Here is a 16469-nt window from a genome sequence, read left to right as displayed (position 1 = left end):
TAGATACATACCCATGCTAATCTAGGAATAAAATAGTCTGTGATGAAATCTCCTTGACGCTACGATGATCTAATTATATCCAAAAATCATTGGGTATGGCTCATACTTCGAACTCAAATGATTAACCTTGTTGGCAGGGTCAGCAGAAAGTCTGGTACTGTTGTGAGCCTCTAACTTATTATATTTCCTTTTTCTTAGTGGTTTGGGCTTAGACCCATGAATAACTGCTATTAGGGTTTCTTAATCCTATTTATATTCTCCTTGTAAATTGAGTGACTTATAACGAGTGTCGATGAGAAGAATATAGTACAGACAAGCAAGACGTACCTATATTGGGTGAACTAGAGTAAATTATTGTGTCAATTTCTCTTCCCTTTCTCTTTTCTATTTTTGATTTGTGTTTGTGTGAAATTATCGATTTCCAACAAAAATTAGAGTCCAAGAGATAAGGATTCCACATTTTGACAACTTCCACAATGGGAAATGATTCTTGAACGTAAGCAGAAGCTATTACCATTCTAGGTCCCAATTTGCGGCTAAAATAAGAAATGGTTTACCATGTTGAGCAAGACAACTCCAATTCCAATGCTGGAATAGTCTGTCTCCACAACGAATGGAATGGAAAAATCTAGCAAAGTGAGGATTGGAGTGGAAGCCATTGCACTTTTCAACGCATAAAAGGAAGCTTCTGCAGATTGGGACCAAGTTAATTAATTAGATGACAAAAGGTTTGTTAATGGTGTAATAACCTTAACATATCCACAAACAAATCTCTGTAAACCCAAAAAGCCTCTGAGTTGTTTATTGGATGATGGACGAGGTCATTCGAGCATTGCAAAAACCTTAACATGACCTGCCTTAACCCCCATGGATGAGACAATATGGCCAAAGTAATTAATTTTTGTTGCTGCAAAGGAACATTTCATAAGCTTAATATAGAAATCATGCTACTACAAGATTTCCAAAGCCAATGCCAAATATAGTGCATGCTCTTGAACAGACCTTCTATAAACAAGAAAATCATAGAAACTGATGATAAATTTGCTTAAGTAAGGGGAAAAAATTGTTGTTCATTATAGATTAATACGTTGATGGCACGTTCGTAAGACCAAATGGCATTACGATGAACTTGTAATGTTCATAATGGGTTCTAAAGGTTATTTTGAAGATGTCAAATTCATGAACCTTGATCTGGTGGTAGCCTGCACGAAGATCCAATTTCAAAAAGATAGAAGCATGGCAAAGCTCATCGAAGAGCTCATTTATAATGTGTATGAGAAACAATCGTAAATTGTCATCGTGTTTAATGCTCAATAGTCAAAGCACATGCGCTATGATCCATCATTTTCTTCACCAAGAGGACATGAGATGAGTATGGGCTACAACCAGTGGCAACCCAGGAATTTATATGAGGGAGGCAAAAATGAAAATATTATATTATAAATAAAAGTACTTACAGTATGATATAGAGCGAGTAGGATTTCTAACAGCATTTTGAACGAAGTTAGGTAAAATGTGTTGTGAAATGTATCATAATTTTTTGCCTTAAAATGTATCATATTTTTGCCAATTCATATTAGGCTCGATATCATATCAACCCAAATGATTTTATTTTTATTTTTATGTCTTATTTTACATACTTAAATGTTTTTAATTAAATTTAGAAACTGTCACATATAAAAACTAAAAATATTATATTTTCAGTCGTTATACCTAACATTTATTTCTAAAATAATATCTATATAAGTATATTTAATAGTTTTATTATAATATCTCAGTTTTAATAGATGACAAAAAAAATTAAAAATGATTGTATACACAAAACTTAAACTAAAGAAAATTTTTCACAAAAAAGCTAAATTAAAAATAAATGATAGATATGAAAACTGAAAATATATATTTAACTAAAATTATTTAAAGCCGTTAAAAATTCAAGTTTTTTAAATAAGGTTTAAGGGGTTTGAATCTCTACATCAACAGTAAATTTTGTTGTTCTCCTGCAGACAAAAAAACATGGTGAGGCACCATTTTTTTTTATAAAAAAAAACTAAAATTAAAGTTGAGTTTGTGGCTGCAGAAAACCCCTTCTCCAGTGACATAAGAAGTATTTTGCCCATGGTTTAAAGCTTGGAAGAAGATTTGAATTTTCTGAAATAATGGGCTCGTGGAGAGTGTTGACTGGGTCACGATCCAAGGCTAAATGAAATACAGTTTCATTAATTCAGTTGCAGTTGAGTTGCAAAGTAAGAAGAAGATTTAAAAATTATTGGACCCAAATAATTTTTTTTCAAATTTTAGGGGGGGTCATCGGCCCACCCTAGCCCCCTAGGTCCGCCTCTGGCTACAACTGGGTTGAATATAGCCTTGTGTAAGCAAATTCTACACGTTTCTTAAATTTTGAGTGAGGATAGCGATATGGCTTAACATTGATAAGTATCGAGTACTTGAGCTAGTGAATGGAATGATTAATACCTCGTGAAGGGGGAAGTCCCTTCGGAATGGAAAATTCAGAGTGATATTTGACCAAATCTTGCCAAATACCATTAGAAAGTAAGGGTTTTAATGCCAATAATTTAGCATATATGAAGTCCTTTTAATTCCATAAATCATATGTTAACTACGAATGTGTGATTTTGAATAATAATTGAAAATGGTAGTCATTTAGGATCACAAAACATAAAATGACCACTACCTAAGATTACCTTCATACTTCATGTTTGAGGAAGAGGAAAGCCCTAGTCTAGTGCTAACTGTCGTTGAATGAAGTTATGTGAACTTCCTGATTCTACCATAACACAAAGTTGAAAGTCAGCAAGGCGAGCCAATAGTTGCATTAAACGTAGCATTGAACTCATTGTTAAGTACTTGAGATTTCCCTGAGGGCTATTGTTCGAAGATTCAACCATTTTATTTTTTGAGTTAGACTCGATCTAACCTAGTGACCAGCTAAAGGCGAGTTGAGTATTTGGGTCTTAGGTACTCGAAAAGAGGGGGAGCATATCAATGATGAGTTCACAGTTGATGGAAGATTGTTGGAGTATTCAAGTGTGATGAGTCCCTCATTGGTTGATAATGGGATAAATGAAGTTCATATAAGTGGGAGGACCCATGAACCCAACGACTTAAAGTTTTTGGTTGAAATATGGTGTCAGACCCACTTGATATGGTGGTCTAACCTTAACCCATTTGTGGTGATCCCCCGTCACAGGCTCTTCCTGGACTTACCTGACAATGGTATCAGAGTCAGGTTTGACTCGAGCTAGCTTGGTGTTTGACTAGAGGAGGGTTGAGTACTTGAGCCTATAGTACTTAGTTAAGGGGGAGCATACTTATGTAAAGTTTCACACTTGAGGGAGAGATTGCTGGGATATTCAAGTGTGATGAGTCTCACGTTGATTGGTAATAGGCTAAGTAAGTCCATAAAGGTGGGAGGACCCATAAACCTAAAGTCTTAAGACTTTAGGTTGAGATATGATGTCATACTCACTTGCTATGGTTGGTACAATTTAATTCATTGGTCCTCTGCCATGAGCTCCCCCAAGACTTGCTTGACAAATGCGACATAGAGATTGTGGGAGAGAAACTCTGTTGTGTTGGGTGTGTGTTCAATCGAGAAGTTGCAACATTAAGGAAAAAAAAATCAGGGAAATGAATTTGTGGAAGATGAAAATCGGTTACGAGTTCACTCATCATTGATAAATTGAAGTCGTTTGATCGAAATAAAAATAAATATGAATGTGTGCATGCAATTTAATGGAAAAAAAAATATGAGATTTATATCATATTTCATCATTCCATTATATATCTTATCTTATGCTTGTGAGATAAATATTACATTATTTATAAAAAAATTTACTTCTCATCACTCATGTATTTTATTTATCTTTTTGTATTATCTATTTTCATTTTTTAGGATGATTATTACTCAATCTTGAAATGAGTAAATGACTTAGAGATATTTATGTTTTCCCTTATAATTAATTGTAGTTATTATACCCTTAGAGAATTTGCCTATGTGACTTATCATTTATATATTTTTTTTCCAAATTACCATACAACTGAATAACAGAATATAAAAGTCAAGGACCTACTTAGTAACTTTGTTATTTCTTCGTTAAGTATCTTATGTATAAGTGATTTCTTTATTATATTTTGGGACTTTGACATTATGTAACTATAAGAAATTAGTTGTTTTAGGTTATATTGAATATTTTAATACTTGAAAAATATACATATTTTTTTTGGTAATATGAAATATATATTTTATTTCCTTTTAAAGTTGATTAGTTGTATAAATATTGTAGCAAGTGCTTATATTTTTTTGGATGTTGAATTATATGGGAAATTCTATCGAAATATAAAAGTACATTTTGCAATATCATTTTCTTAATATATTTCTGTAATATTTAGTCTTGTCAAGTTAAATATATTTTTATCACTTAACTTAGGCATCGATTACGGCTCAGGATTAACCTCACAATAAAGTTACATGAACAGGTTTACAAATGATTTAGAAGTTTTTTTTTTTTTTTTACTTAAAATCACATATTCATTAAGAAAAACCGCGCAAAAAAAAAAAATTCAAATTTCACGTGAAGAAGAAGGTGAATAAATGATTTCCATATGCTATAAAACAAGAATGTATCAATTTTATTATAAAGCATGCACATTCGTTATTGAAATAAAAATCCGTGATTTAGAAAAAAAAAAAAAAACTCGTAACACATGCCTTCTTTTAAAAGCCATACGTGCTGAAAGAAATAATTAAGAATATTAATTCAGGTATGGGTCAAATAAATGTTGACTAATAGCAAGTCAAATATAATTCAGAATCATAAATTATTTGCTCAACCCAATCCAATGCTGATTGGTGCTCAACCCAATCCGATGCTTTTTTTTTTTTTTGGTAAGCTGGATAAAACACACCACAACACAAATTAAATAACAGAAAGATTGGAGGGTGGCCTTGTCTCATATATCTAGATCAATTAATTGTTGTGCATATTGGATTGCTAAGGAGACTATTGCAGATGTATTTGGGCTGCAACTAATCTTCTCACCTCATCCTGAGTTGGCCAAGCTTATGGAAGCTGATAACCTTGACTCTGGTTAATCAGCTTTGGTTTTAGTTTTCTGTTGAGTTTTATTTTGTTGTTTTTGTTGTTTTCTTTTGCTGGGTTTCTGTTATGTGAAACTCTGTTTGTTTGTTGTTTCAGGGCTTGGCCCCTCATGAATACCAAAAAAAAAAAAAAAAACTGAAATACGACGAGTTCTACAAATAGAAGCTAAATCTGCATTGATCAGACCAGATAATTACAAATGGGCTGATCATGTGATCTTCCTCTACACAGCCTGTGAGCGTCTTGGGTCAGAGCATCTTGCAGTTGGACCGCTTTATCCCATGGGTCTTCTGTGGAACGCGATGGGAGGTGTACCTGCAAGACACTCCAACGCTCAAGTCAGTTATGGTTCAAGCAGGTTTAAGTATGTAGAAGAAGGTGATGTACCTTAGTGTTGATACATGTATTTATAGTGAGAGATGAGCAGCTTGGGAATATGTTACTTAGTGATCAGGTTTGCTTTGCCTTGGAGGCTAAGTAATTGAGCTGCCATGATTAAATGTTGAGGAGCTTGCTGTCATGGTGTCTTTAAGGTTGAGGAGCTTGCTGGCTGTCATGGAGCTTGTTTGTCATGTAGCCATAAATATTAAGGTGCTTGCTGAGATAGCCTTGGTGGAAGAGATAAGATAGCAGCATGTATTTATTATGGTGGAGCTTGCAGCCTTCTTGGACTAAGGCTTTGCTTCATTGTGAAGGCTTTTATATTGGGCCTTGTATTTGCATAGTATTTATCCAGATCAGAAGCCCCCCAGCTCGATGCTTATGCCGAAGGCATGAGGAGCGAGATGTATAAGTCTGCGAGATGATTTGTCTGTTTATCAGCCCAGGAAATTCATTTGACTTGCACCTGAAAGCTGCGTTGCACTTGTTCCTTTATCTGGAACTATGGTCTGTACTTTGTATGAGTACTGGAGAGCTTCATAGTTGTATCCTGCAGTTTTATACAGTTCATAATTCATAATGCATATATTTTGCGTACATTTGTTATTGACATGTTGTCGTATGCCAAATGTATCGCGCTTTAGGAAGGAGTTTGACCCTAGGTGGGGTTCATCCTGCCTTGTATCGCGCTTGATCATGGAGGATCGCGATAAGACTTGGAGGATCGCGATGTGAATGGTTCCGATCCGTTGAGAGGATTCTTGTGAGAGAGTCTCTTGATTGGAGGATTCGTGGGAGAATCCTGTCAATTGAAGGATTCGTGAGAGAATCCTGTTACTTGATAGGATCCATGAGAGGTATCCTGTTAATTGGAGGATTCGTGAGAGAACCCTGTAAGTTGATAAGAACCGTGAGAGGTTTCCTGTAGATTAGAGGATTCGTGAGAGAACCCTGTAAGTTGATAGGAACCGTGAGAGGTTTCCTGTAAATTGGAGGATTCGTGAGAGAACCATGTAAGTTGATAGGAACCGTGAGAGGTTTCCTGTAAATTGGAGGATTCGTGAGAGAACCCTGTAAGTTGATAGGAACTGTGAGGGGTTTCCTGTTAATTGGAGGATTCGTGAGAGAACCTGTAAGTTGATATGAACTGTGAGAGGTTTCCTGTTAATTGGAGGATTCGTAAGAGAACCCTGTAATGTTCTTCATTGCGCTTTAACTTGGAGGACTTTTCTTCTGTTTGGTGAAACCTGTAATTTCCATAGATCTCACAGAATAATAACAACATATCATTGAGATGATAATTGTAACAATATCATGTTAGAATAATAATGTTGCTGATAGGAAATGTACCATTTGTTTTTGAGTTTGTCTGCATTTCACGCGAGATTTTTGTCTTCGCCTTTTAGCAGTCATGGAGCCCTGCAATCTCTTATGGATTTCACAATAGAAGTAGTTAAGATACCTCAAGATAAGGGCATATAAATCAGATAAATTGTTCTAAGTCTATCTGCATTTTCAGTGAGATTGAGATCTTCACTGTTTATTGTCCATGAGTCCTTGCAACTTGTATGAGTTTCATAACAGAGACATAAGATTATCAAAATAAGTCAGATATAGTCAGATATGTCACGATTTTTACTGCGTGAGCATCCTGTGAGTTTATGTAGTCTCACAAGAAATATGATCAAAAAGTGATGTGAGCATATATATGATCAAAAAGTGATGTCAGCATTCATAATACCTTCTGAAAGGGGCACATGAAGATTCAATATATGATAGCCTGCTAGGCCTTTATTTTATGCTTGTCATAGTTCAACCCTTGTAGCAGGACTAGGATGATTCATAAAAATGATTCATAAGCCTAGGATGTGCTCAGACTAGACTTTGTTAATTTGACTTTTACTCAAAGCATCCTGCAACTAGGTGGTCATGTTGCCTTATATAACTGTAAACCTATAATGTAACTTTCTGTGCCATACTGTGATCATAAGCCTAAAAATATTCATCCTTCAAGTTCTTTTATTGCGACATATGGGACCTTCCAGCTCTATAAAACATTGTTTTAATAAACCTTTGGCAGTTCTGTCATCGTAATAATGATATCCAGCCTCACTAAATTTTGGCTACTTGATCAAATAGATAGTTTGGTTACTGGATCCTTGAGTAAAGTCCCCAACAACTTTAAAGTTTAACCATGTAAAGCAAGTTCAGCTCATGATCATATCCTATAATGAATCCAGTATACTTGCGCGAACCAAATAAAATGGTAGTATATCAAAAGTAATGGCGCGATAACCAAAAAAGTTGACGTATGGATCCTTTAAAGTTGACGTGGGTAAACTTTGGCATACGGTTCAAGGGCTGTGCAAACTCTAGCTTTAGTTTTGAATATTCTAATAAGGATGATGTCCAAAACATGGTCTGTCCTTGCACAATGATGTCCTAAAACTTTAAAATATTCTTCAAAAGGACAATATCCAATATCATGGCTTATCCTTTGGTGCGCGATACTTATCCCTTCGTGCTTCAAAGTAATAGAACAATTTTTATCGCGCGATAGATATGAATGTGGCGCAACACATATAAATATGATATGTATAAGTATGGGCTTTTCAATAAGCATTCGGGTTTGTGGTTTCAGAGAGCATAAAAATGGACAATAGGTAATGGTCACACGGTTTCCACATGTGAAAAGTTGATATCCCTCTCTTAAACTCGCGATATGTATCATGGTGCCTATGAAAATAACTCAAAAACCCAATGGTCAGACTACAAGCATCCCTTGAACTTCAAATCTGGACATCGATAAGTGTTGCGTCGCGCTCTCATTGTACGGGCATCGCACACTGTTTTGACTTCATTTAAAGAATGCTATTGGCTCTGCGCAATAAATGTCTTTGCACAATATATTTGACCAAGCTATTGGCAGAATGCTATTTTACTTTGATAATATATGTTTTGTAACCAATATATTATATCTATTGGCTTTACACAAAGACAAAGCTATTGGCTTTGCGCAATAAATGTCGCCAAATACTGTATGTAAGTTTTGATATTATATTATTTTACATTTTATTTGGTCTTACTTTATCTCAAATGATAAGCCTTTTGACCAAGCATGATGACATCACTTTTAGTAAGAAAGTGTGGTTTATGCATGGCTTGGTTAATTTGTGGCTGGCAAGTATATACAATTGATACGTGGCAAAAATGGATGCCCCACAATGCTTATATGGTGAATTGTGTGACACAATTTCCGGGATATGGATGGTATGAGACTGTTTATGTGAGATTCACAACATCAGTATCGCACACTATTGGGAGATATCCCATTAAAAGTGGGATCATTGCGTAGTAATCAGGATAATCCAATTGGCGCGATGAAACATTTCATCCTTGCGCGTGGTAGACAATCATGGCTTGTGCAATGATCATATATTTGTAGTAATAATTACCTCCAGTCACGAAATATAAAAAAACACAAGCAGAGTGCGTGTACCTTTTTTGGGTAGGAGTTGAAGTTGTGCGAAAATAATAGCGAGATAGAAAAATAAGAGTATTGGGACTTCCCTGGTATCCTTCCGCGTTGGTTTTGCACATAGCGTTGGTTTTGCACATGGTGGTGGGAGTAGAAATTTGTCGTCCCCACAGACGGCGCCAATGATCAGACTAGATAATTACAAATGGGCAGATCATGTGATCTTCCTCTACACAGCCTGTGAACGTCTTGGGTCAGAGCATCTTGCAGTTGGGCCGCTTTATCCCATGGGTCTTCTGTGGAACGCGATGGGGGTGTACCTGCAAGACACTCCGACACTCAAGTCAGTTATGGTTCAAGCGGGTTTAAGTATGTAGAAGAAGATGATGTACCTTAGTGTTGATACATGCATTTATAGTGGAGAGATGAGCAGCTTGGGAAGATGTTACTTAGTGATCAAGTTTGCTTTGCCTTGGAGGCTAAGTAATTGAGCTGCCATGATTAAATGTTGAGGAGCTTGCTGTCATGGTGTCTTTAAGGTTGAGGAGCTTGCTGGCTGTCATGGAGCTTGTTTGTCATGTAGCCATAAATATTAAGGTGCTTGCTGAGATAGCCTTGGTGGAAGAGATAAGATAGCAACATGTATTTATCATGGTGGAGCTTGCAGCCTTCTTGGACTAAGGCTTTGCTTCATTGTGAAGGCTTTTATGTTGGGCCTTGTATTTGCATAGTATTTATCCAGATCATGCATCAAACAGCAGATCAATTCCAAGTGGGAGAATTAAAAACACAAAAATCATCAGAATTAACATTCATAAAAGGAAAATTTGCCAGTCAATCCGCACAACAGTTTTCTTCTCTGAAAGTATGAACCGGATGAACTCACCAATCCTTTTGAATCCATGTCCGTAATCGAGAAATCAGATGATTCTCGCAGACTGCATCACCATCACTAGTGAGCAGAGCAAGATTCAAGCTTCAAAAGAAGAATCTAAGTCCAAGAATTCTCAAGTAATATATTTTAGGACTTAGAATTAATTGTGAGGGTAATTGACTTCTTGCATGAATAAGCTCAAAAATATTTCTGTTAAAGCACATGCATTAAATCATTATTTGATAACAAAAAAGATTTATAGCATCACACTTTTATAAAAACATGTTTTCAAGATTCAATCAAGCAATTAAACATGTTTGAAAGAGATTTAAAATAAAAGAAGAATGCTTATGAAAGTATTTCCAACATTTCCAATAAGTTGGGAATCGGTTCCTTATGAGTGGGAATCAATTCCCACTCTCTGGAAAAGTTGGAAATCGATTCTCATAGCAAATGAATCGATTCCCTCGTGCACCAGAGGACGAAAATAACGGCTATAAACGGCTAATTTTGCGAAAATGGGTGTACAAAGGCTCATGGACCCCTTCTATAAATAGAGACTATTGTTCCATTGATTGGACAACTCTTCTTGATCATAATTCTTAATTTAATTCATATCATTTGCTTATTTTCATTCATCTTGATCATAAATACTCTTTGAGCTTAATTCTTGTGAGAGTGTCAACACCCATAGTTCTTCAACTTGTATAATCTGTACTTAGAGAGTACTTAGCTATTGTTAAACACCTCCATTTGATTTCTTGAATAGTTAGGGGAGTGAACCCTTTACACTTGAAAGGTCACCAAATTCCTAAGAAAATTTGGAGTGAAAAATTGTAAGACATCAAGAGCCCGAAGTCTTGAAAGGTTGTAGTGGTTTGTCAAGCACCTTCAAGCTTGATAGCTAGTGAAAAAGTTTGATCGAGCGGCTTCAGTCTGGACGTAGGTCACGGTGGTAGTGACCGAACCAAGATACATCTAGTTTGCAATTTCTCTAACCTTAAACTCCTTACTTTAGTATTGAAATTGCATTTGTAAATTGTGTCTATCTATTTGCTTGCTTACTTTATTATCACACACTTGCTCTCTGATATGTTATGTATCAAGAACAGGTAAAGGATTTCTCAAGTCAATGAAGATAAATTATTTCCGGTGAGCTCAAAACAATGCCGTTTTAAGACGGAAATTATGTTGTTTTTATAATTATAATTTATTGCAGGAATATATTAGTCTTTATTATTATAATTTTTTAAGCTTACAATTTAAAACGATATCGTTTTGGGCTTACCGAAGATAACTTTATCTCCACGGGAAAAATACTTTTCCAAAAAATAATCACACAATTATTATTATTTTTGGAGATAATAGGGATACTAAACCAGTAAATGCAATACACTCGTTTAGAGTCAATTGGGCTGAATTTTATTTTTTTATTTTTATCAACGAGCATATTTTGTTCAACATAAAAATTCTTTTTATTTAATTTATATATTAAGATGTATTTTTTTTTTTAAAAAAAAGTTCAAGAAATAATTTTGTAACCCAATTTTTTTGAATTTTATTAAATAAAATAAAATAATTTTCTCTAAGTCCAGTTTTGTCTCAATTCTACTCCAGCATCCCCATCCGTTATTATTATATGTTATTTATAATAATCTTTTATATAAAAGTGCTTATAATTTTTTAAATTTAAATAATTTTTATTTGAAAATATTTTTCATATATTCTATTGAAAACGTAAATAATTTACAAGATGTTATACTTACTACTTCTTTTCTCATAGTATTTTTTATTATCAAATCTTAACCGTTGATTTTCATCAATCTAACAATCGTAATTTATCGAATCATATTTATTAATTAATTATTAATTTTTAGTAAATTATAATTATTAAATTGACAAAAATTAACTATTAATATTCAATAATAAGAGCTAGTAAAAAAAAGAGATAATACTTCTAACCTTTCAAACAAAATAAAAAAAATCCTTTTATGAAAGTCTATAAAGTGCAATCTCGTCTAACTGAGCGTCGTTTAACAGTTGCACAATACCAAACAACTCAGGACAACAACTCAAGGGTTCCTTTGCTTCCAACGCACCAAATCCGAAACCTTTGTTCAATTTGATTTCCGGTGAGTTTCGTTTCAACGTTTCTTCACACTCTTGTTCACTCTCATGCTTTATTTTATGGTTTCTTATGAGATTCTTGTTTGTGTTTCTCAGTTACCTAAAAATCAAAAGGAAATTCAATTGTTTTCTGAAAAATGTCTGGGGAAGAGGAAGAAAACGCTGCAGAGCTTAAAATCGGAGACGGTAATCATAATCTCACTCATTCTCTTTATTTTCTTCAAATTCGTTTACTAAAAATTGATTCTCTTTGCTATAAATTGAAGTTAAAATAGATGTTGCTCAAGTGGCACCGAGATATTAATTGGTTAACTGAGCTTGTCCTTTTCACAATAGGCATAGAGCTAGTTGTTCAAGGTTTTTCTTTTTATGCAAATTTTGAAATCCCTTATTGGAAGTTTTACCCTTTTTTTTTTTTTTGAATATCATAATTCTTCGTTTAGGATTCTTACTTGTTTTATTCTAATAATATAAATATAATAAGGGAAGGGGAGCCTTGTCACAATAATTGGTGATGTTGTTCATATGACTCGAAAGTCACACGTTCGATTCATGTAATCAGCCTCTTGCAAATGCAAGATAAGCTTTGTAGCATTAGGCTAGCCTTTTTATAAAGATAATAAGTATGTCGGTTTATATCTTTATGCCTTCTAAATTATGGGTGTGAGAGTAATAAATTATGGATGCTTCTTTGGTTGGTTGTGAGGTAGCATCATGCAGGATGCACTTTGAACCTTGCACCTTGCACATAGCTTCATTCATTATACCATCGGAAATCTGATTGGATCTATTTTAGATGATTCTAATGTCTTATGTCATGTTTAATTGCTTGAGCATTTTTGTAGTTTGGTGGTATAATTGTTAATTTGTTATCACCCTATCATTTCACACTCGTGAAATAAATTTTTTCAGAGTTTTTGAAGGCAAAGTGCTTGATGAATTGTGAAGTTTCATTGATTCTTGAGCACAAGTATGAGCAGCTTCAGCAGACGGCTGATGATCCCATGAATCAAGTTTCTCAGTGAGTTAATTTCTTCATCAAATTCATGGTGTTAGTTTGACATAAAGGTCAGGAATAATGTTTTTACTGCCCTAAGGGCAATTTCTTTTTATCTCAGGTATAGGACATTTAAAATCTAGTTTGCACTTTGGTGTCCTTGAACTGTAATAATATTAACTTATAAACCATCTTGAGCTTCCCAATCAACACCTTGCCACTAATAGATTTGACATTGAAAAGAGGAACAAGTTGATGGATGTTATTAAAACCTTATAGTATTTTTCTCTATCTTTTTTCAGGGTATTTGAAAAGTCATTGCAATATGTAAAGCGTTTCAGCCGCTATAAAAATCCCGATGCTGTTAGACAAGTACGAGAGTATCCTCCAAAACCGAGTTGAAGAACCATTTGCTATTTCTGTCTTTCCATGCATCTACTTTCAATCGAATTATGTTGGTGTCTGTATCATGATATTTCTCAATGATGATTGACCTAATTTTCTTTTAAATACTGATTAACTTTTCTATTGTCTTTCTTGATTTCGAATTAACACAATTTTATTTTTATGTTTTTGAGAAATTGTGTGTTATTCATTTAATAAATTGAAGGGCTATTGTATCTCAGTACATCTCACTATCTCAGAGAATTGGTCTATGCTAATTTCTTTTCATGGAAGGGAATAATAAGAAACTTGAAATTTTAAACCCTTGCATCAGAATTGTGATCTTAACTGACTTTCAGAATTCTGGCTAGATACCAATTGGCTGAGTTTGAGGTAATGTGCCTATTCACTTCATGAATGCTGTTTAGCATGCGAGTTTTCACATTTTATTCAAAAAGAGTGAGTGAGTTCTCATTCCACACATTACAATATATGATTCTCTGTTTAAATGAATTTGTTGCAGCTGTGTGTCCTTGGCAATCTTTGCCCAGAAACTGTGGAGGAAGCTATTGCTATGGTGCCATCTATCAAGGTAGAGATCATTTGCTTCCCCTCTTTCTGTAAATTTTTCCTTTCCCTTAGACCTGTGATTGCTGAAGGATTTTGGTAGGTTAACTAGAAATCTCAAACAATTTCTATCATTTATCGTGGCTCTGAACATGCTGCTTCAGATACTTAGTTCTCTTGTCTTTTATTATAGTCTCACAAGCTTCAAATATTTGTCACATTGGACGTGGTTCAAAAGTTTTCTCTATTAAGTAGAATTAGTAAAGAAACCTTTCTGTTTGGGTGGTCTATGTTATTGTCGTATTGTAAATTAAACCTTCCAAGGTGGTGGTAGCTTTTGAAGAATTAATAGGGTGATTGATATTTGAAAATATTCATGCATGCTAACTCTTGAGTATTTTGTGTTTAGAATTATAGCACTTTAAAAAAAAAACCACTTCCCATGACACCTGACCTGTGAGGTTTGGTGTGAGAAGAATTCTTATATGCGGTCTTATCCTTGCAATTGTGATCAAAGTCTTGTGTTTTTTGATTTCTGGTCTCAAGTGTTGTTGTGGTCAAACATGAGGTTTTATGCATTTGCTGATGAGATAAAATAGGCCTGCCCGTTACTTGGAAATTATATTCATGCCCAATCGGCTTCGTGAAGTTGCTAAGCAAGTTACATTTTACATAATATATTTGAATGATAAACAAAAAACCAACTATTATATCTTTTACGTTAATTGCCTCGTTTTGTTTTACCTGCAGACAAGAGGACGGGCTCAGGATGATGAAGCAATTGAGAAAATGTTAAATGACCTCTCCTTGATTAAGAAATTTGAATAAAAGTTTCTTCCAATTGCCACAAGTGATGGTTATTTCTTGGGTGTGGTATATGCTATCTTGTCCAATGTTGAGAGTGGAGTAATTTTATTTATACTGTATAACATATCACTTCACAGCAAGCAAACCTGTTTTTGTAGTTTCTATTACAGAATTCATCGTTGGAAATTGTAGCTAGTTTATTTCGTGAATTTTATGAAGGAGGATTTGACAGAGATGCCTGCTGCTATAGGAGAGTGCCTTTGAGGTGTTAAAGATAATGATGTATATGTGATTATTGTCTTGCTGTCCTATTTAGAACATAAAGGTATATTATTATCCTTTAAATGGTGACAGGAATAAATGACGCTTGGATAAAGCACTGGCACCTACTAATGAATCGCGTAGCAGTTAGCAACCAACAAACTGGTTAGAAACAAAAGAAGATAAATGGTTTAAGGAAAGTTCAGCAAGGAGCCTGTTGAACAATCATTGAATTGGGGTGTGTAAAATAACTAAATCGAAGTGGACTGAATTATTTTTTCTAAATCAGTTTTGTAAACTGAACTGTTTTTATAAATTAATTTAAAATTTTAACTGAACCAAAATAACTGGTTTTGAAAACTAGGAAACCGAATTGGTTTGTATAACTTTTATCTTCGACCCATAATTGAAACACGAAAGACAATTGAAACACGTAAGGAAAATCCTCAATTTCCAATCTCTACTTTTCTCTCGTTATCGTTCTTCTTGCTGACTTAGCCATTAAATTGCTTATTACTTCTCTCTCGTTCTTTTTGCGGCTTGTGATTCAGTTTTTTACTTCCGAGCTAAAGGTGATTCCTACTTCTCTACCCTTCTTCTTGCTGCTTGTGATTCGTCACTTGTCTTAATCTTTGATTTGTTGGAAAGAGGAAAGTAATTGCGACCAAAAGGTCTGAGCATATTAATGCTGGAACCACTCAAAGGAACACGAGTGTGTGTAGCAAGCTTCCTAATTTCTGTACATGTTTTGCTTGCTTCCTTTCACCCATACTAAATCTGAGTGCGTGTCACATTCAGATTCTTCTGTTTGTCTTGCATGTACAGTTGCTCTCAACTCCAAAAAATTGGTGTTTGTCCTTCCCTTGATAAATGGAAAATGGTGGTTGTTGGTGTTGGGTGTGTGGTGGCGACAAGTGCTGGTTTCAACTTTGAGATGAGGCCTAATAATCCTTATAAAGCATTTGCTCTTGATCAAAGATATTAACAATAAACTGTCATTAACCCTCTTCCTCGTTGCTTTTATGGAATGGACTTTGCTGTATGTTCATGTTTCAATTTTAATTCATGTGTTTGTTGCTTTTTAATTCATGTGTTCAGATTCAGAAAAAGTTGTCATGCATTTGTATCATCGAAAGGGCCAATGCTATATCAAATGATAATGGGATTCAAAACCTAAAGAAGAGGTTAATGCTTTAGAGCGACTTAGTTTTGAAGGGTTATCACATTCACATGAGATGTTTTGCACATATTTTTATTCTAAGATTGAAAGATACTGATTATTCCAATTTAAGAATCCGCGCTGCATCCATCTAGGTTATTGAAATTCAAAGCGTGTGTTGAAAAGCTAAATGTTGACTATAAGGGTATGGTTTGTTTAGATGTTGAAATTAGATGTAATTCAACTTATCTTATGTTAGAGGCAACTTTGAAAAACGAAAAAGGGATTTTAGTAGCTTGAGTTGCAAGATAAGA

The 16469-nt window shown here is 34.5% G+C and overlaps 1 protein-coding gene across 1 annotated transcript; it reads left to right on the top strand.

Moving 5' to 3' along the window:
- The first annotated feature begins 11865 nt into the window (after positions 1-11865).
- On the top strand, positions 11866-15099 carry LOC133313552 (DNA-directed RNA polymerase II subunit 4). Its single transcript, XM_061514944.1, has 7 exons — positions 11866-11985; positions 12077-12166; positions 12893-13001; positions 13280-13357; positions 13721-13754; positions 13885-13953; positions 14679-15099. The coding sequence occupies exons 2-7, from the start codon at positions 12118-12120 to the stop codon at positions 14754-14756; spliced, it is 417 nt and encodes a 138-aa protein (XP_061370928.1). The 5' UTR covers positions 11866-11985; positions 12077-12117; the 3' UTR covers positions 14757-15099.
- The last annotated feature ends 1370 nt before the right edge of the window (positions 15100-16469 follow it).

Source organism: Gastrolobium bilobum, unplaced genomic scaffold (assembly GCF_033153095.1).
Source record: "Gastrolobium bilobum isolate Gb01-03AN ecotype WA unplaced genomic scaffold, APGP_CSIRO_Gbil_v1 utg1078, whole genome shotgun sequence".
In the NCBI taxonomy this organism is placed as follows: Eukaryota; Viridiplantae; Streptophyta; class Magnoliopsida; order Fabales; family Fabaceae; genus Gastrolobium; species Gastrolobium bilobum.
Note: the sequence above shows the minus strand (reverse complement) of the source record. Positions and strands in the feature narration are given on the sequence as shown.

Coding starts and splice junctions, on each gene's coding strand:
- LOC133313552 (XM_061514944.1), top strand. CDS start 12,118: ATGTCTGGGGAAGAGGAAGAAAACGCTGCAGAGCTTAAAATCGGAGAC. Junction 13,002..13,279: donor CCCATGAATCAAGTTTCTCA/GTGAGTTAATTT, acceptor ATCTTTTTTCAG/GGTATTTGAAAAGTCATTGC. Junction 13,954..14,678: donor CTATGGTGCCATCTATCAAG/GTAGAGATCATT, acceptor TTTTACCTGCAG/ACAAGAGGACGGGCTCAGGA.